The sequence below is a fragment of the Rhipicephalus microplus genome, chromosome 2, assembly GCF_043290135.1.
Source record: "Rhipicephalus microplus isolate Deutch F79 chromosome 2, USDA_Rmic, whole genome shotgun sequence".
NCBI classification, from domain to species: domain Eukaryota; kingdom Metazoa; phylum Arthropoda; class Arachnida; order Ixodida; family Ixodidae; genus Rhipicephalus; species Rhipicephalus microplus.
In genome coordinates this window covers 190,960,248-190,988,149 of record NC_134701.1, presented here as the reverse complement: position 1 = coordinate 190,988,149, position 27,902 = coordinate 190,960,248, and the positions used below count along the sequence as shown (strand labels likewise).

General features: G+C 44.3%; 1 protein-coding gene across 1 annotated transcript in view; it reads left to right on the top strand.

Annotated features, from left to right (window-relative positions):
* LOC142793076 (cell adhesion molecule Dscam1-like) overlaps positions 1 to 25,278 on the top strand; it is an 80,453-nt gene extending 55,175 nt beyond the window's left edge. Inside the window, exons 15-26 of the mRNA XM_075885732.1 lie at positions 141 to 272; positions 836 to 1,003; positions 2,028 to 2,098; positions 2,141 to 2,390; positions 4,201 to 4,299; positions 4,753 to 4,938; positions 17,337 to 17,633; positions 18,374 to 18,544; positions 19,106 to 19,356; positions 20,215 to 20,798; positions 21,637 to 21,761; positions 22,285 to 25,278. Of these exons, the coding sequence (XP_075741847.1) occupies positions 141 to 272; positions 836 to 1,003; positions 2,028 to 2,098; positions 2,141 to 2,390; positions 4,201 to 4,299; positions 4,753 to 4,938; positions 17,337 to 17,633; positions 18,374 to 18,544; positions 19,106 to 19,356; positions 20,215 to 20,304 (1,715 nt within the window). The 3' untranslated portion in view covers positions 20,305 to 20,798; positions 21,637 to 21,761; positions 22,285 to 25,278. The remainder of the gene's footprint in view (positions 1 to 140; positions 273 to 835; positions 1,004 to 2,027; positions 2,099 to 2,140; positions 2,391 to 4,200; positions 4,300 to 4,752; positions 4,939 to 17,336; positions 17,634 to 18,373; positions 18,545 to 19,105; positions 19,357 to 20,214; positions 20,799 to 21,636; positions 21,762 to 22,284) is intronic.
* Positions 25,279 to 27,902: the final 2,624 nt, after the last annotated feature.

The window sequence follows — 27,902 nt, the reverse complement described above, 5'->3', positions numbered from 1 at the left end:
CAAATTTCTTTTTTTTTATGTCGATAATCGTCCATCACTAAACAATATCTTAAGGGATGGACAATTATCGACAGGAACGGCCGCATTCGAATGACAACCGAAAGTAAAAAAAAAAGAACATGCGTCTCTGTATTTCGCAGAAGCTCCTGGGGCCCCGTTCAACGTGGGAACGTCTGAAGTCACAAGCCGGTCGATGACAGTTTCCTGGGACCAGCCTTACACGGGGAACAGTCCCATCTCTGCTTATCGAGTGCAGAGCAAGACTTCAGGGAGTACGCTGTTTGCGTTGCTTTGACTCCTTTACTATAAAGGCTTTTCACGGTCAACCCATTTCTCTTTACCGAGTTGATCACTTAACGTTTGGGCAACTCCTTAATGGCGTTCTAGAATTACCTTTCACTCATATGACGAACATCAGCATTTAAGTGCAATTTAAGTTCTTAAAAAACTTCTAAATTACCACCGAACTTCTTACAGAAGCTCTTTAAAGAAGTTCTTTTGGGAACCTCTGAATTTTCAGAACAACTTGGAAGCTTTTTAGAAATTACGCATGTGCAGATGATGTCCAACGTGCAGCACCATACAGCTTACCCTGAGTTTATAAAATTGGCTCACAATTTTTCGATAGGGTGTATCCTCAAGACGAAAACCTTTTGTTCCACCAATTAAGCAATGACACAGCAGAATTCACGTGCAGGAACATCGCATGTGAGATATAATCATTTAGGCACACAATAAACGAGTATGGCGTAAAACGTTTGGAACTTCCAAAGGTCTAATCACTGATCGCTCATCGCTAAGCTACGAATAGCACCACATTCATTTTTTTTTTCAGCCAAATGGAGTGGAGATATTATGGAAAGTAAACTTCAAGGAAGAGTGACCACGCTTACTCTCAGGGATCTGCGTCCAGTCACCACGTACCTCGTAAGGATTCAAGCAGAGAACTCCTTGGGTGCTGGAGAGTTCAGTCAAGAAATACAAGTCACAACCGATGAAGAAGGTGAGGATAATTTGAAAATATGTAAGGCAGCATACCACTAATTTGAAGGCGTACTTCACAAGCAACTCAATTTTAAGTGCACGCCTTACTGTTAAAGTGATCTCGCGAAACCGTTACCTGTTAGTGAGTTAACAGGGGACGGTATTCACTATTGTCTGCTTGCTGCCAGGTAATAGTGAATTCCAAACAAGAAGGGATAGAAATACATGTAGCCCTCGGCAGACTCAGCAGCCATCGCGACATGATTTTAATCCATTATTAATATATTAAGAATACGCTAACCGCGAAATGCTTCATTGGCCACATCTTGGGTTCTGCATTATACTTTTTCTTTGTTATTGATGTTTTTGAAGGGAATCTTATTTGTGCAAACGAAAGTAGAAGCATCGTGTACAACCATGCAGCAGGTGGTCACGTCAAAGCACTGTAGTAGGAATGTGCAAAGTCACCTGGGAGGCTTGCTTAGTGACGAGACGTTAAAGATTCTACGAGACTTTTCTAGTTACAGTCATTTATTAAAGAAGGTGTAGTTTCCGATAATAGTTATCTTTAACACTAAAAATGACTTGTGTAAAGTAGCCAAAATGTTTAGGCATTGAAATAATGAAAAAAAAGATGTCCACGTTGTTAGGCCGAAGATGCCGCCCGAGTTCAGGGACTCAGCGCCGCCATCTGAGGCCACCAAGACCAAGCTGCCGGCCAAGTTCTAATAAAGTTTCCTCTCTCTCTCTCCACGTTGTGCAAATCGTATTTTGGCCAGACTCACCTTTTTTTTCGGTTGTTACGATATTTTCTAGCATATAGAGTTGAAACTGCCCATAGTTCAGTTTTTTAACAATTTAGTTTTGCAGTAAACTCGACTTCGCCTTTGGTTATGGAAACATTTACAAGATCTGCAGTGACATAAAATCGCTCAATTTGGCACGACATGTTTTCACTGCGCTTACTTTAGTTCTTTTAAAAGTGTCGAACGGTGCTCGCGTAGACAAGAGTACAAAAAATTGTTTATTGTTTTATATTTAAGCGCCCGAAGGTCCACCACTGAATGTACAAGCTTCTGCAGCGTCATCAACATCCTTGAAGGTATCCTGGCAGGTAAGATATAGAACGTGACTTTTTTTTTATTATAGAGTACTTTTAGGCCCCACTCGCGCTCCAACCTACGTTGGAGCGCGAGTGGGGAAAGGCTACTACGTTGGTTACAAGAAACACGGCACTTCGGACACGTATACTTACAAGACAGTCGACACAACGGGAAGCACCAGGGAAGAGGTGGTGCTTACTTCTCTCCAGCAGTCCACGAAGTATGCCGTGCTCGTGCAAGCATTCAACGAAAAAGGAACGGGTCCACCGTGCGAGGAAATTCATCTTGAAACCTTCGAGAATGGTAACTTGCAATCACTTGATAGTGCGATAGAGTTATTAAGGTCAATATGTTTTTAGTTCCAGTTATCAGTGGCATTCATGCGAGCTTAAGCGAAAAGCGAGAAGCGTTAACCGGGCACTAAAACGTGGTCATCGGGATACCGTTGAGCAGCCAAATAAAACATCCGGGCAGCTAACTTAAACTTCGAAAAAAAAAAAACGCCAGCCCTGCGCGGAAGGCGCAGCACAGTCACAGCGAAAGCCAGAAGAGCGGCCTTTCAGGGCCTTTTCTGAACACTAATTGGGTAACTGCTGCAAGCACACTTGCTGGGTACCCACTACGGCATTGATAATAATAATTTCTGGGTAGTATAGGCCGGAACTCGCTATGCTATTTTTTGTCATTCTTCTGAGAAGTATGGTATACCCTAAACACTCGCAAGGAATTTTGTGGCAATTGTTCATGCAGTGGCTGACCACGATGAGAAATTATATCTGAAGTGGGTGGGCGCCACAGTTTATAGGTGATCAAGAACAAGCTTTTATTATGGTTTGGAGCATTGGACGACCCATTTGTTACACTATTCGCCATTGTGTGACGCCTGGTTGTTCTTTTGAAGTTCTAAAACGCTTTATTATTCATATTGACGCGATTCCTTTTCGGACATCAAGCCTGCCTAAGGCAGTTTTCGAACAAGTCACAAGCACCGGCGTGGCTCAGTGGTACAATACCGGGATAGCATGCAGCGGACCCGGGTTCAAGCCCCACTGTGTGCTTGGTACAAGGTTTTCTTTTTGTTCCGTGCGAAGTGGTTGCGGTTACCGGTGGTGACGGCGACGGTGGCGGCGGACAACTACGGTGCCGCGCGTGACTCGAGTTGTGATCTCATAACAACTTTCGCTGTAAAATGTAGTTTCTGCCCACCTACCCTTTATACAGGGTTGTATTACATACGGTAGGTAAGGCCAAAAAATTGACTTTCTTTTAATGAGGGGTGAAAGCTTCACGTGCACTATCCGACAGAAGGGCTTTCATGCGCGCTGAAAGCTTGATGACAACGCTGTAGATAGAAGAGTATAAGATATAGCAAAAATAAAACCGAAATGGGCGAAACATAGCGATGTATAAATAAGGAAGCTGCCTGAAGAAAATCAGTAATATACTTCTGTCACTGTATATACCCTCACTCTAATCAAACTACGGGATTCAACTGTTTAGTTAAGAACAATCACTACAGACATCCCGTAAAATGTCATTCAACTACGGTGTTTACGCCTAGCGAAGGCAGATACGCTACCGCTGTGAAGGTTTCGCTTTAGTAATGCATTATTTATAAATTATTATTATTATTATTATTATTATTATTATTATTATTATTATTATTATTATTATTATTATTATTATTATTATTATTATTATTATTATTATTATTATTATTATTATAGTTGTAGAAGCGCAGAGTGTACTATACGATCTAAGAATTAGTATTGCAGAAATAAAAAGCATATGCGACTACGGCTGCCGCAAAATGTCTCATTTCAATACATGGACATAGCATCTGTACTGCCACAAAAACCAGAATAGCGTGCTGACCAATATACCACATCGTACAAAACAGGGTGACAACCTAAAGCAGGAGCAATGTGAATGAAGAGATAAAGTTGTCAGCCAATCCTGCACGGAGCTATTCCGCGCAAAGAAATAATCAGTGGGGACGCAATTAGTTTTTCTGTCGTTGCCAGTGTCACGGCCTTTCCCAATAGAGAAACACCTATTGCTACACATACTGAGAATAGATGAATATTGATAAGTGTCCATTGATGTTTTGCAGATCCACCACCATCGCCAACGTTAAGCGTCTTCAGCACGAGTTCAACGTCGATTCAGTTGCAGTGGAGCCCAAACGAGGGCGAAGACACGTCTATAATTGGTGTGTCATAACTACTTAAGTATTACGTTGATCTCGATACCATCCATTCGAGGTAGCTTGCGAGACCGTGTGAGAGTGTGTATGCGTGCGTGTGTCTATGTGAGTGTGGGAGCAGGAACCTTTGCTTAAACATCTGCTGAATCTCAGATCTCACTAATATTCTCAATATGCATGAATGTAACACCTGTACTAACCACATTCTTTGATTCACCAGGGTTATTTTTCTTTTTTTTTCTTTTCTAAATACTGCTCAAGACACTGCATATAGCTGGCAGTTGGAAGGCATACGTTAAGGCAAAATGATTTTTTTTTGTTTTTTGCTTAGAAATTTTACGAATAGAAGTTGAAGTCACCGAGAGCCCTTTTTTCGGCATATCTCTAGTAAGAACGAATGGACGAAATGAAAATTTATCTTGTATAGTTTTTGTCAAAACTGTTACTTCGTACTTTCAGGTTACTACATCTACGTTAAGGCTGAGCACGGAACCTGGGAGGAGCATCAGGTTTCCGCTCATCAGACGACCCACACTTTCCAAGACCTTCTGTGTGGAACTAACTACCAGTTCTACGTCGCCTCCTACAACAAGATGGGCAAAAGCGATCCCAGCGAAGTGATCTCGGCAAAAACTCAAGGAGCACGTGAGCTAAACATGAATATTTCTCTCGTATAAAGCCGCCTTTTTCCTAATCAAGATATATGTGTACCAATAACAAATATTTGGAGTTTTAGGTAAAGGAAGCATAAGCATGATTGTGTAAGAAGCATAATTTGTTGCTTGCAGTGTTGCTAGTGAACTGGTGTTCATGGAATAGAATACGTTAGCAAAAGCTTACTGATGCACGCTACCAATTTTTCGAGACAACTCATGGCACATACTCTTTTTATTGTTCACGCAGTGAACAACTTCCTATCAACGTTAAACATTGCACTGCAGAACTTCCTTTTACGGTAGTACAATGTAGTACAGCGTACGCAGTAAACGTAAATGTTTGTTATCATTTAGCGTGAATCTGCGGCGGTTGTATTTCCAATGGAGGCGGAAATGTTGTAGGCCCATGTGGTCAAATTTGGGCGCACGTTAAAGAACCCCAGGTGGTCGAAATTTCTGGAGCCCTTCACTACGGCGTCTCTAATAATCATATGGTGGTTTTGGGACGTTAAACCCCACATTTAAATCGATCATTTAGCGCAAATTCATTACAAGTGGGTCAGCGACTGACGATAAATACTTCTTATCCGCTTACAACAAAGGTCAGACCGCTTGTTTCAAGATAAAAGTCCAGTTACCGATCAGAAAATATTTTTTTTTGCGTCAGATGATGAGTGGTGCCAAAAAAAAATGAGAACCATGAGTAAATGGCTGTTTGTTTCGTTGCTTGTTGCGTTGTTTCATACAGCTTTCACAAGAAATTTAAAACCTCTTTTGCCACTACTTCCTTTTGTTTTAAAGACAATATTCTTCTTTGGGATATTTACACGCAGACACTTTTGTCCGTCCGTCCGTCCGTCCGTCCGTCCGCCCGTCCGTCCGTCCGTCTGTCTGTCTGTCTGTTCAGGCAATGCCTCCTAGAAAAATTATGCCTAGAACGTGAGCCGCGAACGTACCCCCGTACCCTCGGATTTTACCCTTTCCCTCTCGTACGAAGGCGAATGCCCCTGAGAACACAGCAATGCTCTTACAGTTGCCTCCGAGCATCTGTGTTGTCATGCGACAGAACGGTACGGTAATGTCATGTGACTGAGTGGTCCCACGCGGCGAATGGTCGCAACACGTGACAGATTTTCTAGGAGGCGTTGGTACAGGCATTCGAGCGGAAGCTCAACCCCTTGCTGAACGCCCATCTATCTCGATCACCTGGCTGTGTTTCTAGTAGTGAAAATTGTCAATCGAAAAGCAAACATTGCACATATTCAGACGCAACATGAATGCGTTAGTATTAGGTAGCGTGTGTCTTTATTTATAGGAAGCTTAGGTAAGTAATTATAAATGCCACAGTGTTTATTATACTGCGCGGAAAATGTGACGTTATGAACGAAAAAGCGGGTGTTACCTACGCTTCACTAAAACGGCATGGTGCTGCTACTTACCAGTTACTCTACGTTCTAAACTTTTATTTGCGTACATTACAGCCAGATGGCGCCAATATTTCACTCAGCGCCTCCCGATAGAAAATGATCATTTTTTTGCAGAGCATTTCTTAGTCGCCCCCACTGTGCCCTCCCCCATCCCTGCGCATGCTTGTATCTCGCGTCTCGTGCCAGCCCAGGAAGACACCCGCAAAACTACCTCTCCCCTCCCCTCTCTCTCCTCGCAAGGCCGACACAGGCAGTGTCTGGTAGTAAAAAAAGTCACAGTTTCGCCACAAGGGCGAAGCATTGAATGCGATAGGAACAACTTGAAATGTAACCCTGCGAGCAGCTAGCAAAATGTAACATACAACGCGCTGCTCACGCGCAAATGACGCACGGAAACAACACTCACAGGGTGAGAGCTAACTAACAATGTTTACAGCTTGCCACTTAACGTGCTGTTTAAACAAAAACGATGCACGAAACGTAATCACGGGTACAGATATGACTGCGAACTAACGAGTGTCCCAGTTGTTAATTCGCTGTGTTTCAAAAGTGTGCTGTTTTCACAAACGGTGCCTGCCCAGTGAGCGAAGTGACCTTTGTGGCCCAAGAAGCTAACGCAATCGTACCAGATATAGGCAAAGGCACACGAGTCTCCTCACCGAAGGATATGCGAACGCGCACAAGCACCTAACTGCCTCCCCCTGCCTGCCCCATCCGTGGGCCAAAGTACGCGTAAGAGATAAGCAGGCATTGGCGCATCCTAACTGGGCGCCAAGCATCAGCGGCTTTTTTAAAGATGATGGGCTTATTTGGGGACCTTCGACAGAAAAATTTCGGTCTGTTGGTCTGTCTGTCTGTCTGTCTGTCTGTCTGTCTGTCTATGTATTTGTCCGCCCTTAACGATACCCCAAACGGCCGAACCCATCCGCAGCACCTACCAATATTGCTCAAAATTTAGCGTTTGTACTTGTGCGATAGTCAATTAAAAAGCAATTATTGCGCATTTCTGAGGCACCATAACAACACGTATATATTCTGTGTGTCTTTTTACTATAAAGGGCATACATAAATAATTCTGAAGACCATAGCGTTTGTCACGCTGCACTGACGATGCAATGCTTGCACGAAAAGCCAAGAATTCCCAGCGCTTTGCTTAGACAACACGGTGGTGGCACCTACCCGTCTCCTTGCGTTCTACACCTTATCGCCTCCGAGACAGGTGCGCACTCCACCACGCTTTGTTTTCCAAAATAACTGCCAGATGGCACTCATGTCTCAAGTGTGACATGACTTGATGCGCTCGTTCGCCTCCGCGGCACGCTCGAGGCACTAACGCAGTGCCTCCAGAATACCATTCACCAATTTTCTTGCTCAGAACATCAAATAAACGTTTTGTTCAATCCCTACAGACGCAAAACTATCGCCTTTCGACGAAATTTGCAGTGTAACATGCAGATACAGGGCCAAGTTTTTTTCTTTCTTGTGTTTTCATATATATAGATGTGCATACGTATACGGTGCAAGACGGCGGCGGGGGCACCGACGGCAAAAAAGCAGCCGAGACTGTATGTATGATTGCTGTCGCAATAAAAACGACTGCTCGCGCTGCACAACCGTGCACTGGCCTACCCGTATATGTAAGCGCTAGATCGCACGATTGGAATTAAGTCGAGGGTGTCTTAACTTGGCTTTTGCTTGACTTTGAAGGCAACGCGTTTATTTTATTCAATAAATGGAAATGATAAAGACAATATAGCTATTAAGAATTTCCAAATCGTACCAAATTACGTAGCATTCAAGCAATACTCCCACAATTCTGCGACGCGTTTCCTCGAGTTCCCCCGTGGGAAGATGATGGCGGCAATTTTTCTGACGTCCTTTGTAGTGAAACATGCAGATACGGAGTCATTTTTTTCTGCGAAGCAGCGGTTTGACTCACGTGTGTAACGCCGCATAGAGTTTTCAAAAATTAATTAGAGCGAACTTTGGTGCCACGATCATTCAGCGACCATGGGAATCATGATGGGAATGATGGGTCGTACACGGATTCGCCTAGACTTCGCACTTGCGAGCGGCGAATTGCACTTGTGGATTCGTTTATTGCTTTGTAGAGTTTTCTTTCGAAAGATAGAACGAGCCCTTTCAAACTTCGGGACCAGATTTGAAATGGTAAGCGTGAACAACAGGTGGTGAAGCGCAACTGCTGAACACTTGCTGATTTTTTTTTGTGCGACAGAAGAGCCTCAAGCCACGCGAACCCACACAAAGTCAGAAGTTCGATGATTAGACAAATCCATGTACTATACACCATTCCCATGCTCGCTGAAGCACCGTGCGTTGCGGCTCCCATAGGCACTAGTGCCAAAGCTCTCTCGTGTATATTTAGGAAATACTATGTATTGCCGTACGTACGTGTGTCCGTACGAACAGGCTGCAATGCGTCCCCTTGCTGCAGCGCCCGCAGCTGCCGCCTTCTCCGCCCACTAGCAAAACACTTATCTCTCGCTTAACGCTCTCCATCGCCCACAACGCTGTAGCGCACGTCGAGTGAAAACACTCTTTCGGCTCGCTTATCTGCGATGAAACTTGAGACTGTTTCATATGCCATGATTGCAGCGAAAAAAAAAAATCATTCTGTTCGCTCCAACCGCTTTGTTCGCAACCGCCGCTAATGGCGGTTTAGTTTCAAATGGACCGCGAACAGTCCGCGATTCTCGCTCTGTGACTGCAGCGGCGAGAAATGTTTTTTGCCGCAGTTCGTTGTGGCAGACACTGCAGAAATTTTCAAATATGGTGTAACAATCTGTGCGTTATGATATAAACTTTCCATAAACGGCAACGAAGAACACTGAAATACTGAAATACGTGGCGCAAGGTTGACAAAGAGAAAAAGGCAAGACAGAAAGACCGCCATTTCTGTCTCGTCTTTTTCTCTTTTTCAACCTTGCGCCACGTATTTCAGCATATTATGTACCAACTAGCCCAACATACCCTACTGTTAAGAACACTTGTTTTTTATCATCTAAGAACACTTTCGAATCTAAATTAATTCTAAATTGCACAGCATCGGCCATCACTAAAACAAACACGTTAACGCTATTTGAACGGTTTGGCCGGCCCGGCCATATTTAGACGGGTCCTGACCGAAAATCGCTCCCGCCGCTGCGACCAGAGCAAAAATTTCTAACATGTTGGAAGCTCGCCGCGGACACCTGCGGTGGTAGCAAACTGGCATTTTTTTTTTTCGCTGCGAGCGAATTCGCGGTCTGAAAATCACTACTTTTCGTGTCATGTGAAAAGGCCTTTACACGAAACCACAGTGTAAAATACAAACACTCGCACCTGCCGTGTCTGCGTTTCAAACAAACGTTTACTCGAGTAAACGCTACACCACGTTTTGTTTCACATCGTTCTTCCTGCACCCGCGTCAACGCCCATTTGAACCGGGTGAACGCCGTGCGCACCGCTGCTGCTTCGCGTCCCACCAGGGGGATTGTTTAAAATAATTTTTTTTTAAATTTAGAATCAGGGAAACTGTAGAAACAGTATGTGACTATTCTGTCACGAATACACATGTTAAATTCATTCGTCAGGCGTTGACATCTTTCATGTAATATGCATTACATGTTGCGCACGTGGTAGAACCTTATTTTTTTCGTGACTTGTATTTGATACCACATTCTTTTCTAGTCTTTTTTATTTTTTGAGATTTTGTACCTTTTGTGCGTTGGCTGGCATGTTACGTGCATGTTTTGCTTTTTGACCGTTATGCTTTTACCCGTTTCTGTTTGTTTTGCTATTTGCCTCTCCCCTCTACGATGCGGTAAAGCCCTGAGGGTAAAATAATATTAATAATAATAATAATAATATTAATATTAATAATAATAATAATAATAATAATAGCTATGCGCTATACTATTGCGGTTTTCTTTGCAAAATGTTAGCATTAGGCCCGGCAAAATGTACAAATTCTTCATGTTTTTTAGTGCAAATTTTTTGTATGGCTTCTAAATCGAGGTTATGTACTGGGATTCCTGAACAGCATGGAAGTAATTGTCATTACTTCCTTACTGTTCTTTTTTTTATTAGAAGCAGAAAAACTGTGGAAGCCGTATGTGACTACTGTGTCATGTACAGCAGTACGCATGCCATAAGTTGCGTTATTTTTCGCATATTTCTTTTCTTTGTAAGAGCGTTAGCATTAGTCAGTTCAAAGTGGACAAACTTTTTCTAGTTTTTGAAAGCGATTTCTTCCTGTGCCTCCTCCATTCACATAGTTTGGGAGATACAACGAATAAGATTGGCTGAAATAAAATGGAAAACTGTCACAGAACGAGCGCTAAACAAGAGCGCGCCGCCAAATCTTTGCGACAACGGGCGGCAGAAACGCCGCGAGGTAAAAAAGAAAAAAAAAAGAAAGCAAACATCCAGGGCTCCCGGGCGCGCGCTCTCCCCGCAGAAGCACGGCTTCGCAGACGATCCTCCTCACCCCACATCGGCGGCCCAGCAAGACCGCGATTTTTCTCGAACGAACGGGGCGGGGTCAGACCGAGCTGAGTCATCCGACGCGGAGGGCAGACAAACCGTCTCGCCTCTCCCCAGCCTTCGCTGCGTATCGCGCCGACGAAATGACGAGAAAGATCTGGAAAGTCGCGTGCAAGGTATTTAACCGAGCAGCCGAGACGAGAAATCAGGAGGAGACGGAAAGTTAGCGCCGGAGCGCGTAGGAATTCCGCCGTGTAGTCGGCGAAGGTTCTGCCCGTAGTGACAGAACAGGAGGAGACGGAAGTTAACGCCAGAGTGCGTAGAGATTCCGCCGTGTAGTCGGCGAAGTTTTTGGTCCGTAGGGACGGCTCGAGCTACAGGCAAGAGCGTGGGTTTACCGCTATCGAGCGAAGACGCGAGCAACAGCTGCGTGTGTGAAGCCGACGGATTTCCGGCGAAGAAGTTGAAGTTTGAAGAGTGGCCAATTGAAGACGGAAGGTTTCCTGGAAGAGAACTTCGAGAGCGGCGGAACGACAACAACGCTGGATTTTGAGTGAGTGATTCTCGGAAGAGTATCATTCGGACTTTTGTTCCAAGAACTTTGGACTGAATAGGATTTCTATCTCTTTAGTCTTTAAGTGTCTTGGTTGTTCAATGCATGTGTCTGCATTGTAGTGCGTAATGTTGTCCGTGTCCGTTGTTGCAAGTGTGGCTGATTGTACTGTGTAGTACATTGTCTGTTTGGTGACGTATTGTATGTAACTATTGTGGAGTGTGCATACGTGTGTATTGTGTTTTGATCTGCCGTTAATGAGAATATAATTTTGTTTGTTTATCAACTCTCGGCTCTGTCTTGTTCTTTGGGCCACAGCCGGCGTCCGCTGGCGCACCAATAAGGACCACTTCTAAATTGTCCACGCTTTCGTGGTGCGGTTCGGGGGGCCGATACTTCGGCTCTTGGAATTAGCCCGGCGATCGCCTCCCTATTAAACGGGACAGGTGTGACAATTAATCTGGCGTCCGCGAGACAGAACCTTTTGGTGCACAGTGTGTCCAAAGTAGTGAGAAAGAGCCTCGAGTTGTTGATACTGCTATCGGACCTATTTTGTGTGTTGTTCAGTGTTCTCGTTAACGAGTGCAGGGGAGTGTTCCGATAGACTGATTTAGGCAGATACTTTTTGTACGCGGCAAGGTTTTATTTGCGAGTTGCGAGACACAATGGATCTCGAAAAGTTAGTTGCGCTTGGTGAGAAGATGGGTCTTTCTGGCGCCGAACTACGGAAGTGGGTAAGCCAGAAGGAGAAAGAGGCGGTGGAGAGAGAGAGGTTGGCAGCGGAGAGAGCCAAGGAAGAAAAAGCCGCTGAGTTAGAACGAGAGAGGTTGGCAGCTGAGAGGGCCAAGGAAGAAAAAGCAGCTGAGTTGGAACGAGAGAGGTTGGCAGCTGAAAAGGCGAAGGAAGAAAGAGAGCAGCAATTGAAGTTGGAGCTGGAGCGAGAAAAGTTGGCAGCCGAAAGGGCGAGAGAAGAAAGAGAGGCAAAAGAGCGCCAGCTGAAAGAAGAAAGAGAGGAAAGGGAGCGGCAGCGGCAGCACGAGATGGAACTCGAGCGGCTCCGTTTGCAACAGCGAAGCGAAACTCCCGTCCAAGCTAGAGTTGAAAGCAGCGAACGGGAAGATCACGGCTTCCGCTTGAACCCAAGCAAGCTGCTCGTAGCGTTTGATGAAAGGAAGGACGACCTAGACGCGTACCTCCACAGATTTGAGACGATTGCGAAGAGCCAGAATTGGCCGGAACATCAATGGGCAACTGCTTTGAGTACTTGCTTGAGTGGTGAAGCGCTCAGTGTGTACGGAAGGCTGACGCCGACCGATGCAGCCAACTATGCAAGGGTGAAAGCTGCTTTGTTGAAGCGATTTAGATTCACTGTGGAAGGATTCCGGGACAGATTTCGGACAGGAAAGCCAGCTGATGGTGAGACGGCTACGCAGTATGCCGCCCGACTTTGCCATTATTTCGACAGATGGATTGAACTTTCAGGGACAGCACAGGAGTACGATGAACTTAGAGAGCTGCTAATTAAAGAACAATTTCTTACTAGTTGCCACCCAAGCCTGTCGCTGTATTTGAAAGAGAGGAAGGCGGAGTCATTTGAAGGAATGCTTGAATTGGCTGATCAATTCTTAGAAGCGCAAGGAGGAACTAATTTGGCCAAGGTCAAGAAGGATTGTCCCGATGATTCGAAGAAATTGGCTCCTGAAGAAAAGAAGCGTGCACCAGAGAGCATGCAGCGATGTTTTCTGTGCAACCGAGTAGGTCATCGCGCGAAAAATTGTCGAACGATCTTTACGAGCCCTACGGCAGTAAAATGTTTTAAGTGTAGTCAGACGGGGCACAAAGCAGACGCTTGTCGGAACGGAGTGAGTCAAACTCACCAGGTATCCTGTGTGCAAGTGGCACCGAAATCTGATAATAATGCCGTCACCGATGGATTCGTAGAATTGAAGAATGGGGAGAAAATTCCTATTGTGGGTGCTGTAATGTCAAAACAGCCAACCGGTGTTACGAAGGGAATGCCAACACTTCCTGGAAAGATTGCAGGCAAGAAGATTACGGTTCTAAGAGACACCGGTAGCTCCACGGTTATCGTGAGGAGAAATTTGGTACGGGAAAGAGAGTTGACAGGCAGAACGAAACCGGTTTGCCTAATTGACCGTACGGTCCGGATGCTTCCCGAAGCAGAAATTGAGGTTGAAACCCCGTACTTCAACGGGAAGGTTACTGCGTTATGCATGACGACCCCCCTGTATGACCTTGTCATCGGAAACATCGACGGGGCGCGAGGGCCAAGTGATCCGGAATGTTTGGGAGAAGACCCGAAGATAGAGCCCTCGCCAACACAGCGGCCGCGAGATACAGTGGAGGAGCATCCCGTGACGGGTCTCACTAGAGCCCAAGGTGAAGCTGCGGCGCAAGAGACAGCGAAGGAGAAGACGATCGTGTCGAATAAGTTCACAGGCCGAGCAACTGGACGTACGTCGGCACGACCTCAACCGACAGACAGTATAAAGGAGACGGAGTTGGCCAACCGGGCAAAATGTAGAGGCATTATCAAGCGGGTAAATAAACAGACAGGACCCGTCGAATGGAATGACGCGTTAACGGTGTCGGAAGAGACAACGATGGCTGAGACGACGCCTCAGATATCGTCGTTGGAAAGGGCTCGCCGAAAGGGAACGTGGAAAAACAAGAAGTCGAGCGAGCACCGCAAGAAAGGGCGCAAGCGCTGTTCGAAGTACACAGGATAGGTGCTGAGGTGGAATCAGAATGTGTTCGGCAGGGCTGAGTGACATATGTTGAGTTAATGTTCTTGTTATCCTGTGTCTCAAGTGTATGTCGAGTGAGTCAGTGTTCTGTGCGATGGTGTGATGTATAGTGTGTATAATTGTTGGATAGACAGAACTTTGTACGTTTGTATTGTTTAGAATGTGTGATGAAGTGTTGTAGGCATGTACCTGTGGCTATATTTCATGTGTTGTGGAATTGAACTACAATGTACGATTGTATTGAGAGATATATTGTGAATGTGAAGTGTCATGAGCGACGGATTGTGTTACAGTCTGTGAGAATGTGTGGACTGTTCGCGCTCGTTTGTGTGGTTTTGAATATTATGAGATAATATTCTTAAAGTGGGGGGCAGTGTCACAGAACGAGCGCTAAACAAGAGCGCGCCGCCAAATCTTTGCGACAACGGGCGGCAGAAACGCCGCGAGGTAAAAAAGAAAAAAAAAGAAAGCAAACATCCAGGGCTCCCGGGCGCGCGCTCTCCCCGCAGAAGCACGGCTTCGCAGACGATCCTCCTCACCCCACATCGGCGGCCCAGCAAGACCGCGATTTTTCTCGAACGAACGGGGCGGGGTCAGACCGAGCTGAGTCATCCGACGCGGAGGGCAGACAAACCGTCTCGCCTCTCCCCAGCCTTCGCTGCGTATCGCGCCGACGAAATGACGAGAAAGATCTGGAAAGTCGCGCGCAAGGTATTTAACCGAGCAGCCGAGACGAGAAATCAGGAGGAGACGGAAAGTTAGCGCCGGAGCGCGTAGGAATTCCGCCGTGTAGTCGGCGAAGGTTCTGCCCGTAGTGACAGAACAGGAGGAGACGGAAGTTAACGCCAGAGTGCGTAGAGATTCCGCCGTGTAGTCGGCGAAGTTTTTGGTCCGTAGGGACGGCTCGAGCTACAGGCAAGAGCGTGGGTTTACCGCTATCGAGCGAAGACGCGGGCAACAGCTGCGTGTGTGAAGCCGACGGATTTCCGGCGAAGAAGTTGAAGTTTGAAGAGTGGCCAATTGAAGACGGAAGGTTTCCTGGAAGAGAACTTCGAGAGCGGCGGAACGACAACAACGCTGGATTTTGAGTGAGTGATTCTCGGAAGAGTATCATTCGGACTTTTGTTCCAAGAACTTTGGACTGAATAGGATTTCTATCTCTTTAGTCTTTAAGTGTCTTGGTTGTTCAATGCATGTGTCTGCATTGTAGTGCGTAATGTTGTCCGTGTCCGTTGTTGCAAGTGTGGCTGATTGTACTGTGTAGTACATTGTCTGTTTGGTGACGTATTGTATGTAACTATTGTGGAGTGTGCATACGTGTGTATTGTGTTTTGATCTGCCGTTAATGAGAATATAATTTTGTTTGTTTATCAACTCTCGGCTCTGTCTTGTTCTTTGGGCCACAGCCGGCGTCCGCTGGCGCACCAATAAGGACCACTTCTAAATTGTCCACGCTTTCGTGGTGCGGTTCGGGGGGCCGATACTTCGGCTCTTGGAATTAGCCCGGCGATCGCCTCCCTGTTAAACGGGACAGGTGTGACAAAAACGAGATGACGAAGACCATCTTTTCAAGAAGTCTATACCTTTAATTTTGTTTGTGCTGAACAACAAAGAATTGATTGATAGTTTTTCCTCAATCGTGCGGTTTGGCGCTAGTTGTATTTGCAAAACACCTTAACTTGACCAGTGTTAATGATAGTGGTTGTTTTTTAAATCAGTTAGGTATGAAGGCAGTTGAATGTAAATAGATGTGATTGATGCTAATGAATTTTCAAAGCCTGTACCGCAATTTTGGCATTGACATTATAATCATGTGTAGTGGTTTTTTTTCTTTATCCTCAGGGCCGGTGACTCCCAAGTGTGACGCCGTGATAGGCGTCAATGAAACGGCACTGAATAATGAACATTTGCTGCTTTGTCACCACTAAATTTATAGTGATGTGCACTACATCAGTCCTATGTTGTCCTGTATTTACAATGATGCACATGACACCTCTCTCTCCCTTCTCAACGACAGTGACTTCTGAGCGTGACGCCGTCATAAGCGTCAATGAAACGAAGCTTACTAACGAAAAATTTCGGCTATGCCCCCACTGAATTTATATTGATATGCACCGCACCCTGTCCTCTGTTACCATGAGTTTATGATGACTTGCACTGAATCTTCCCCGGTACTCAACGCCAGTGACTCCAAAGCGGGACGGCGTGATAAGCGCCTACTGGACGAAACTGACTATACCCGGCGACAACTTTCTGTGGCAGCACGGCCAAGGCTACGAGGGCGGAGCCTATGCACATGTGCTACTGCGCCAAGTAGTCCGACCGCTTGGACGGGTGTTTCGGTTTCGATTTCACCAGCGCATACTTTATCCTTTGTGTGTCCGGCGTTGACCCAGGTTTCGTCAAGGTAGTATATGGGTCTGGAAGAATAAACAACAAAAATGAAGCATGTCATCTGCAGCGAAGCGCGGCGAATGCAGCGAAACTCGGCTCGTGTCACAATTATTAAAAATTGCTCGCGTTTCGGCTCGCGTTTGCTCGCGTTTCGCTGCAGGTTTCGCTGCTCGCGTTTCGCTGCGTTTGCTCGCGTTTCGCTGCTTTTCCTTACTTGCGCGTAAACGTTGTACGCCACCTTCTTGGCCTGTACGGACAGCTTTTGATTTGACAACGCCTGGTACGGCTGAGCAGCTGGTGGACTCGCGGCACGCGGCGGTGTTTCCTCCGTAAGCGATGTTGACGAGCTGTAACCGGCGGACGCCATCTTTGACAGTGAGGAATGCGGTGAGGTAAAAGGGCGACGGAAGCCAAAAAACCCCCAAAAACCTGAGAGAGCGTGAAACGAAATTTTTTCTACTGCGCAACGTTTTTATTCACTAATTAAAAAATAAATCCGCGAAAATTGTAAGTGACGAATGGTAAAATCTTAGTTACCCAGAACAGTATACAAACGTTTTCGTTGAGGGACTACATGCTGTGGCGCAGTAAGACAAGCGTGCTTCGGCTCCGTAGCCTTGGCTGTGCTGCCACAGAAAGTTGTCGCGGGGTATAATAGTTTCGGCTAAGGTGACAGTGAATTTAAAATGATGTACACTGAATCTATCTTTTGCTATCATAAATTTATAACGATAGGCACTGCATCTGTCTCTGTCCTCAGCGCCAGTGCCTCCTAAGCGTGACGCCCTGATAAGCATCAATGGGACGATGCTGATGGTGCACCTGAGCAGCTGGAGCAGTGCGGGATGTCCGATCCAGTCGTTCACGGTTCACTACCGGATAGAGGAGGAAGACTACGACTGGGTCCTAGTGTCCGACGCTATACCGGCCGAGCAGAAAGTGCTTGTCATCTCGGGCCTACTTCCGGGAAAGTCGTACCTACTGCGGGTGGCAGGTCACAGCGAAGCCGGTACATCGGAACAGGAATACACCTTCAGCACGCTCACGAAAACAGGAGGTACTGCTCGCTCGTTTCTTGATACCCTGTTATAGAGTAAAGCTCACGTTTGCGAAGAGCCTCACAATAGGGTAAATTTCAGTAACATGCTCTTGCAGCTCCCCGTTGTTCGAAGCAGCTGAAAATTACGATGCGTCAATACTACGACGCACTAGCTTTATTAGACTTCTTCGGAATGCCACAACTTTTAGGGCCATAGTAAAGTGGTTATCGTGCGTGAAGTCCCACGAAGAAAAAATGTGCGCCCCACTAGCGCAATCCTACAACAGTACACAACCATAATATGAATACGACTGCACTTAGCAGTGGCATCCGTTTTGAGCATACCTAGTTGTGTCATTACAAAGGGGCATTTGATAAAAATGGCTCAACTGATAAAGCCCAACGTAAAAACATTTGGCAATACAATTCTTTATTGGCTTTCAATCCATTTAAAGGGGAATGTAGTGTGTGTAGTGCTGTTTTGTTCTCATTGCAAATTTCACGACAGGTACGACAGCACACCTCCTCACAAAATGACCTCAGGAAAAAATTGATCTGTCATGCAAATTACTAACAGTTCCATTCAAACTTCCGCCTTCTCAATTCCCCGAGCGAAAAGAAGCGTTAGGCACTTAGCTTTGGCAGTAATTATCGTCACGCCACTGTTTCTACGTCGTATATTTTGTACTATATGGTACACAACACTAAAGGACAAAGTACCATAGATATTTCTGTTCCACGGTTGTTTTTTGCTGCAGCCAGCATTCCACCACTGAACAGCCTCGAAAGCCGAAGACCGGCGTTCTACAAAAGCGTCAGCATCATGGTGCCCTTAGTGTGCGTGGTGGCGATGCTCGTTCTCATCGTGGCCGTGCTCGCTTTTATCATACCTCGGAGACGAAGACAGGCGATGCCTCATCATTACAGAAGTAAATATGACTACGACTTGCCTAGTGCACGTGCCTTAGACGCGGCAGATGTGTTATGCCACCTGAGAGAATGGTGGGGTGCACAGAAAAACATCTTCACGGCACTGTGAACCTCGAATGGGCCGATTTTGTGAAGGAGTATAACAGTGAATGCAGGTGATTATAGAAACTCAAAATTATTTTTTCAAACTAAAGCCTGTTGTGACGGGTAAGTAAACCGATAAAATATTGCTCAATTGGGTCACGTCAAAACAGAAGATATGCTGCTCCTGTGTTTCTTCACTCGGCTAGATCGTATGTTTAATGCTCACCCTGACTCAGTTTTGCCATCAAATAGACTGGATATTGAAAAGACACTTAAGACGTGCTTTTTCTAAATGTGTCCCGTTACGCTGCACATAGGGAGACATAACGTCGAGTAACTGTTCGTGTTTATTTGTTACGCTGTCATATGCATCACGCGGGCAACATCCGAAGTTGAAGCGCTTGTATGGTCCAACAGCATGCTTGAACGTAGTGACCTGTTTTCTATATTAGGAATCACTTCGCGTATCTGTGCAGATTCATGTTCCGACGACAAGAATATGGAAGCTCTTAGCCTTTCCACACTGAAACAGCCAGGAGAGCGCATGGAAACGGCGAGCCCTGGAAAGGAGCAGCTCTACTATCCATCCCCTTACGCAATGGGCCGAGTGCAGACACTGAGTAAGCAAGGTGTCGGTCCCTCAGACACCGACGCTGCAGCAGCAGCTGTGCAAACACTGAAGAGGGCGAGACGAGAGCACATCTACGAGGTACCTTACCCGAAATGGGTGCGTTCTCACTTTCATCCAATCACATTGTTCACTTTTATAATCTGCCGATGTGTCACCGTATGCCTAGCGTCGAGATCAACGCATGCGCGTCTTATAAAATGTGACCTATAATTTATTCTTGTAAGACATCAAATATTGAAGGTGGCCCTAATATTTTCCTGGGGTGTCTGGTAAGTGCACTCGCTCGTCAACGTAAGAGTGTCCTTATGTACTTCATGAGGTAATTTCGTATGTCATCGCGCTACCAAAGAGGATCTAAGAGCTCACGAGGAAAAGTGCCTGGCTGAAGTCTGCTGCCCCAGATGCCGCCCTAAGGCAACCCGCTTCCCAGAAAATGTTCTGCACATTTATTGAATTGATGTAACTAATTTTGATTATTAGCCGGACAGTTAACTGACCCTTATCACCAGCAAACTTACTGTTCGATAATATAGGCGCCCAAACGAGTCTGAACTTGAAGAACCGTCGCTTTCATGCAAGTTTATTGTTAGAGTACTTTTTCTCAATTCAAAAAAAGTGGAAGGAAGTTCGTCATCAGAATTATTTGGATAAGTAGCAATAGTGTAACTCAGAAATGAAAGCACAGGCTGAACCACCAATAGAATGTATGTGCCAGCAAATGGCAACCCTTCAAATATATTTGCCACACTATCTGAACTGAACGTTTTGTATCATATGTGCTCGAACGCGGACGTCTTTTATAGCACGACGCACTGGTTCTCGACGTATAAATTGTAAACACAAATTCAGTGCAAGATGATTGTTGCATTATTTTGAGAAGCAACATTTCTTCCTATATATCATTGCGAAAAATTGGTTACGTCTTACTCGGTGTATGTCCTGTCAAACTCACAGATTGAAGAGGAGGGCTACCCTTACGTGGCGGATGGTCCAAATGAACAGGTGCCGAATATATACCAGGCCCCTAAAAAATCAGGCATGTAATTTCAATACTCAAGCCGATTGCGTTGCACCGGTTACATGTCTTTTTTATATTTTTGTTCTGCATGCTGGTTGCCTTCTAGTTGCTCGTGGGGCACTCGGGTGCTGACCCGCATGTTTCGGCTTTCATTCCCGGCTGCAGATGCTGTATTTTCAATTGAGGCGAACAAGCTGTAGGTCTATGGGCTCAGATTTGGGTGCACGTTAAAGAACCCCAGGTGGTCGAAATTTCCAGTGCCCACCACTACGGCGTCTCTCATAATCATATGGTGGCTTTGGGACGTTAAACCACACATATAATCATCATCATCATCAGTTGCTCTTGGAGAAAGTAATGCCACTTGCACTGAGATTTTCTTTTCTCAAATAACAGCAATGACGTCAAATATGAACTCACGCACCACTTCGCATATGACAATCGATGGAAGAAGGATACTCAGAGACAAAGAAAGGAGCCACAGAACAGCGTTCAAGTCATCGAGTCTCGCCTCAGATGGGTGAGCGCTTCACTTGAACAAGAAACAAGAACCTTGCCGATGAAGACAATGCTATATAATCGAGCAGCGATTATATCTCATATATAGCAACTCACTGCTCAGCCTGAATTGTTAAGGCTGATACTGGCGTTTTACACCGAGGGAGAGGTAGTATTTTTAACATCTCAAGTACAAATTATTGACCTCTTGCTTGTTTTTTCCGCTATCTATCATTCAAAAATCCGACAAGCAAAAAAAAAGAAATTAATTTATGGGCAACTTATTACCAAGTGGTAGCTTCTGTGTGCACAGAAAGAGAGAGAGAGAGAGAAAGCTTAGGAAAGACCAGGAGGTTAAACAGGTTGCTCCTGGTTTGCTACCCTACACGGGGTAAGTGGGAAAGGGGAAAAGCGAATAAATAAGAAAATAAAGGAAAGGCGTGGCTATAGGATAGCGTGCACAGCAGCACGTGTCCTGCACATGTGTCCTACGCACAGCAGCATAGTCACAGAGTACGGATAGACTCCCACTCTCCTAGATGACTTGCACTGCAAATCACAATGTTAAAGAGGGCTTGCAATAACTGTTTTAGGTGTGCCGCTATCTGGAGTGTATAAGTGTGCTGCTAGCAGGATGAACGCGCATGCGTTCATCCTGCTATTGTCATTGGGTTGTCATTGGGCTGTTGTCATTGGGTTGTCAATATGGTGAGGAGTGTGTGCGTTGTGCTTTGTATGTATAAATCTGTACTGCACTTCTCTAAAAACTTTTCCATCGTTTTAATGCTAAGCCTTATCAACATACTGGTTTTATTTATACACATGTCATTTATTGCTTTTTTCTTTATTTCTGCCTAAAGTCATTCTGCTGATGACAGCGACAGTGAAGGCGCATCGTACACGTTTCGTCGAACAAAGGTAGGAAGCTACGGAGATCGCACGGAGATCTCGGAGGCGGAGTGCGACCGAGAACAACACGTGAGAGGTGAGAACAGCGGCAACTCTGCATTCTGCACTAATACGTAGATATCAGTGAAGAAGTACTAAAACTATCTACATTTCATTACTCGGCACACAGCAGGTTACCTTAGGAGCGATTCTGGCTGGCTAAGCGCTGGGCTTATCAATATGAGAACTAGCAATAGTCCAAACGTAGGCATGCGGAAAATTAGCTTTTATTGAAATGTGAAATTCATAGGATGAAAATAATAAAAGGCAGATAAAAAGGCTGTGCACCCATATCCCTTGAGTACTTTTCTTACCTAATAATCCTCGTGACAACCCTTCACCCACTCGTTACTTCGGTTGCTTGTGTTGGTGTGTTACGTTGGGCAGTAGAATTTAAACCAGCTCTCACGTCACTGCGAGGTGGTGTCTAACCATAAACTTCTACTTGCTATACGACAGCATCAAGGCTTGAAAGTTTGAGTTCTGCCATTTGCAACGAGTGGGGTCAAATAACAAGCTTATACTAATATCATCATTCGTACTTTTTTTCTGTCGATCAGCCGCGAAACGTTTGGAAGCACTTGGAGTTCACGTCAATCCCGGCTACAGCATAACTTGAGGTCTAGTGCACCCCCACCATCAAGCGAACGTGAAAGAGACTTGCGTGTGACGTCACAGCGGTCTTTGGACGCCGGCTGAAATCGCGCAGCTGTGCGGATGTTACAGCACTATCCATCATCACCGTGCCTACACAATGTGCCGTGTATAAAATGTGGACATGTATTGAATACCAGCAGTCTTCTGGAAGCCTCAAGGAGCGTCTGAAGTCTGAAATTACGTGCCTCAAGTGATCTGCCGAGTGATTCTTTCTTTTTGTACGTGACTGTGATTTCAAGGACATTCTTAACGCATTTATGAAGCAGTGGAATATTCTTGTGTTGTACGGGAGGTTTTCTTACTGCCAAATGTGTCGTCTGGTGTTTCTATTGTGGGAGTGAAAGAAGTGATCGCTGTTTTACGGTTTGACGCAAACCGTTTTGTCACACGAACATTTTTTATGCTAAAGTAAACACAGAGACCGCAAGCATCTTAGATAAAAACCCGTTTTTTTTGTGCAGCAAACACGGACAAAACAAAAGTGGGGGAGTTGTGGAGCTTGAAAAATAAACAGTGGTTTATCTGCCATACCATACAGGAGAGAAAGTATAGGAGGTAAAAACGCATCAGTGAAATTACTAAATTAAATATAAAGAATAGCAAGAAATTAAACCAGATGGAGTTTGTACATTTATGTTGTCATGTTTCAGCAGAAAAGTTTGAACAGAACTGATGCTCCGTGTTCTCTTTGAGAAGTCTAAATTATGGCTGCCTACTGCATACCCCAACAAATTTTCGTAATTCAATGTTACGTTTAACTGAGTTAACATTCATTCACGTGTATCAAGGAGACCAATCGTGCTTCTTAGGGTAACATTCATTTTGTCAATCGGTTCGTTGCCTTTATATTAACAACAATTGCTTTACATCACCATACTAAAGCAACAGGACAATTTTCTTAGTGTTCTGTTTATGAACTCTTGGCATCCACTATGCAGAATGGCTGATTTCTTGAGCAAAAAAGAGCGAATTCTTGTTGAACAAAATGACTTCTAGTAGTGTTTCTTATTGTTCTCTAACAGTGGTACCTGCATTCGAATTGAGCGATCGAGAGAGAAAATGGTGCGCGGATAGCCTGGGATGATAGACAAACATGTGTTGTTTCAAAGCTATCAATCGCTAAACATTGTGATATTACAAACAATTTCATTTTATACCGAGGCATCCTACACTTCATAGCTTATCTTCATAGGTGGGTCGAGTTTAAAAAATGGTTCTACCAACCAATCAAAAGATATGCCACTTTTTGGCACATTCACCACCAATACGTTAAATTTTGGCCATTAATATATTTAGTGGTCAACGTTTGAATCAAAAGGTGTTGTTTCACTGTGAATATTTATATTTCAGCCATACTTATTAGGTTATAGTTGCTATCTATGTTATTACCTAAGACTGTCGGATAAATTTGGAATTCTTTGAACATGACAATCCAAACCACCTAAACACAATCGCAGTGTTGAATGAAATCGCCATCGGCTAACAGTCTGCAATATTGATTCTAATTTATATTGGCAATTTCGTGACAGTGCTCTTGTAAACCTGTTCACACTAGAAAGAAGATGACAAAGTAATATCTGTGTGTTCGAAGTGTATTTTAGTTCTTGCTACGCTTTTGACAGTGCATTCGAGTTCTATTTCATTTTCCTACCAGAATGCAGAGCTACGGTATGGTATCTATTACAGCTTCGTCCGACGCGAATTTACTGCAAGAGAAATAGTACAGAAGGAGAGGCATTGAGGTTAACACCTTTAGAACGACTGGGTTGCCACACTACAGATGAAATACACCACACTGAAATTTCAAGGCAAGCAAGTACCCAAAAGTTTCGCAAACATCTACAATTATTACGTGGACGAAGTTGTTTTGGTGTCATCATTGTCCATAAGTTCTGTTTAACGTTTAGTTCACTGCTTCTATCATTGCACCACGTCATAGTGAATATTTGGCTAAGAAAGCATTTACATTTGCAATTCATTGGTACTCAGCAGACATTTCATACATTCGTGTATTCATTTGTTGGTTTATTCATTTATTTTTTAGTATATGAACGAAATAACTTCCATATTAAATTTAGCTAATCTCGTAGCACCTTCACAAAGCCGTAGGGCTATTACGCCGACAATCAGTAAAAAATGTAGGAGAGATCAATAACAGATATTATAATAGTGAACACACACATTTCTAAAATGTGCGTCCTAAAAGCGGTTTGCGTTTACTACACTTAAAAGTTTATTCAACAAAACAGAGATGAAGATCCACATCAGCTGAAACAGTGCTACCAGCATCGTGCGTAGAGAATTCTTAGCTATTGAGGGTTCACTCTTTTGACCTTCCTCCTATTCCTGTGCGCCACATTTTATTCCTGCAGGCAGTCTCACGTAGCAGTCAAAAAAAAAAAATCGGCAATGCTTGAATTACATATATACGTTTAAAAATTACTCGGAACACACAATGCTCTCATTTAATATATAACTACATAAGTATGTACAATCGGAGATATCATTTATTTCTGACAGGAATTTTCTGCGTGCACCTATAAATGGTGCTACTGTCAAAAACGAATGAGCAACGCTGCACACTGAGTTTCAAACACGTCGAGAAGACAAGTGTGATACTTTTGGTATTAAAATGTAAATACCTAAATGGGTGCCGCCTGTTTCAGTGAAGCAGGTGGCGTTTCATATCCGAGATACAGAGTGAAGAAGTTGCTGCGTGTGTGTATGAAGACATTCTGTCGGTAATCTATACGCGTCACACGTCTTGCGTGAGTGATGTGGTATGCTGTGCATAGGACAGTTTTCAAAACACGAGGAATGGAATGTCATTTCGTTTTGCACAAGAATGTAATAAAGTCTCGAAATATTTTGTTTCCTTGAATTGATCTTCATGCTTACGCCCTGTCATCTGTTACCTTTTTCATTGCGCTTCACAAAATTTTCTCAGTACGGCGGTATAAAAAAATGATTCCAAGTTAATTTAGGTGAAATTTACAATATTGTTATGGTATTTCAAGTGCTCTTGCGTTCCTTTCGTAAAAAAAAGGGTAACCATAGATATTCTAAAAACATTTTTGATGAATTTCTACAGACTGCAATAAATGCTGTATTGAATTTCCGTTGACTTGCGTGTTACATTTGTACGGTGGAGTAACTTTGAAAACTCCTAGTAGGTTAGTAAGTAAAATGTTGAATTTTCAGCTATGCTTCCTGCTTTTTAATACGGGCGTTGTAAAAAGACGTTTTTGTTTACGCATTTATATCGTCAAAGGCGCCATCTAGATGGTTGTATATGGTGTCGTGGAAGCAAGACACTCAAATTTGAAAGTGGAAGAAGGCTTGTGTGTGTGACTGTGGAATTTTTAAGGCAAGGTAGGCTTTCTGTAAGATAGATACGTGGTTCGGTTTCCGACGTTCGCAGATAATGTGCGGATAGTGTTTTAATCATTGATGAGCGATGAATATTGATGCAAGTATATTATTAGCAAAAAACAATATTCTACTTGGAGCACAGCACATAGGCACCCGTTTATGCACCAAACAGCATCGCCATCACAGTTGGCGTCGCCGTCGGCGGTGTAACTGATAGACATGAAAAATTAAATAAGCGAGAAATGCGCAAGGTAAAGACGCAATTGAACTTTGGCACTCTTTATAGCAGTCCACTATTCTACGATAAAGCCAAGCTGTTTGTTGCGCATGGTAATTACTGAAAATGCGGTAATGTGCAACGAAGCGAAACAAACACTTATAAACGCCTCTACAAGCGTACAATAAGCATTGCACAGAAAAAAACGTTCAAATAACAATGCCATCCAAGCGAGAATCAGAGCAGTGCATTTCGCGAACACTCCATGGATAACCGCCCAGCTGTACCTGGAGCTAGTGAAGGTTTTTTAGCTGTACAGCCATTTGTATAAAATGCAATCGCGATGATTCAATGAGTTCAGCATGCTTATCTATATAAACTCTGCATACTCATTAGTAAAAATAGGTCAACATGCATGAATTAATTTAACCTCTATTTCGTAGAAAAGAATGATTCTTTTAGCGGCAGTTTGCGATCAGGTACCGAAGAGATGGTAGGTTCATCAGCATAAGCGTATCAAACAAACAACAGTTCATGTGAACAAGTCTGCGTTAAAGGCTCAACGAAATCACTCTGGCACAAAAGGGTCGATCATCTTCTACACCATTTTGATGCAGGCCCCTAAGACTAGCAGAGGCATTGAATTGCACTTGGGTGGTTCGATTGATATGTGGGGTTTACCGTCCCTAAACCATCATATCAATATGAGAAACTTTATAGTGAAGGACTCCGGAAATTTCAATCTAACGTGCACCAATTTAAATCTGAGCACACGGACCTACAGCATTTCCGCTTCCATCGAAAATGCAGCCGCCGCCGGGATTCGATCCTGCGACCTGCGGGTCAGCAGCCGAATACCTTAGCCACTATACCACCGTCGCAGGGTTCGCTTTTGGTTGGCACGAGATAATGGAGGCTGTAGGAATTTAAAGTAGTTAGCCTTACTTGTCACTTCTACAGGCCATTTTTGCTAAGTAGTTTCAAGCCCCACTTCGGCTGCTGCGAGCGAAGCTCCATGGCGCTTGAAACTCATTGGAAAAATGCGCCACGCAGGTGTCATATCTGGCAAGGAATCACGTTAGCCTATGCAATATAGCAAAGTTAAAGGCTAAAATAAAAATCAATGATCACAGCATGCTAATTGCGCATGAATCTTGTAGTTTAATGCTTCCAACCTTCTGCGAAATGCTCATCCATAATTCTTCATCATCGTCAGCCACGCGCATCATCAACAAAGCGCCCATATTAGCTTACAGATATATAGCGGGTACGTCACTTATCCGCAGAAAGATCAAAGATGGCATACTTGGTGCTCTCCTATTTCACACAAAAATTCATTTACGGCGTAGCCGATTACTTGCGGATAACAAAAACTTCAAATAGAGTTGGCCATGCAGCAACACGAGGCAGCGTTCAGACTTCACCTTGGGCAGTGTTGTATTTGTCGGTGTTTTTTTTTCGAAAATTAAATACACGTCTTTATTTTTAGTTGTTAGCTTGTTAGTGGTATTCAAGTTTCGGCGGGAGTACGCGAGTTCCATGTTGCTCTATGCCCGTTACATAATGGCGACAATAAAGGACAGTGACACTGTAAATATAGAATAACCTTGCTCGGGAATTTCTGCTACTTATTCCACAGTGAAACACTGTTAGGAAGTTTTAATATGTGCAACCAAAACATTTTACAGCGTACACAGCCCTTGTGTAATTAGTAATTTTCTACGACGTTCTCATCTTGAAGTTAACTGTCAACTACTTCGATTTTGATTTAAAGGCTTAAAATCGAGTTGTAAGTTACTTCGACGAGTATCGCTTACACCGCTGAATCATGTGCGTTAAATTGCTGCTAAATGACGGTATTTCTTTAGTTGACCCTAATCAGCGCTATAAAGCAATGGGTGTGAATTCAGCTTGATGAGTAATCAATAGTCA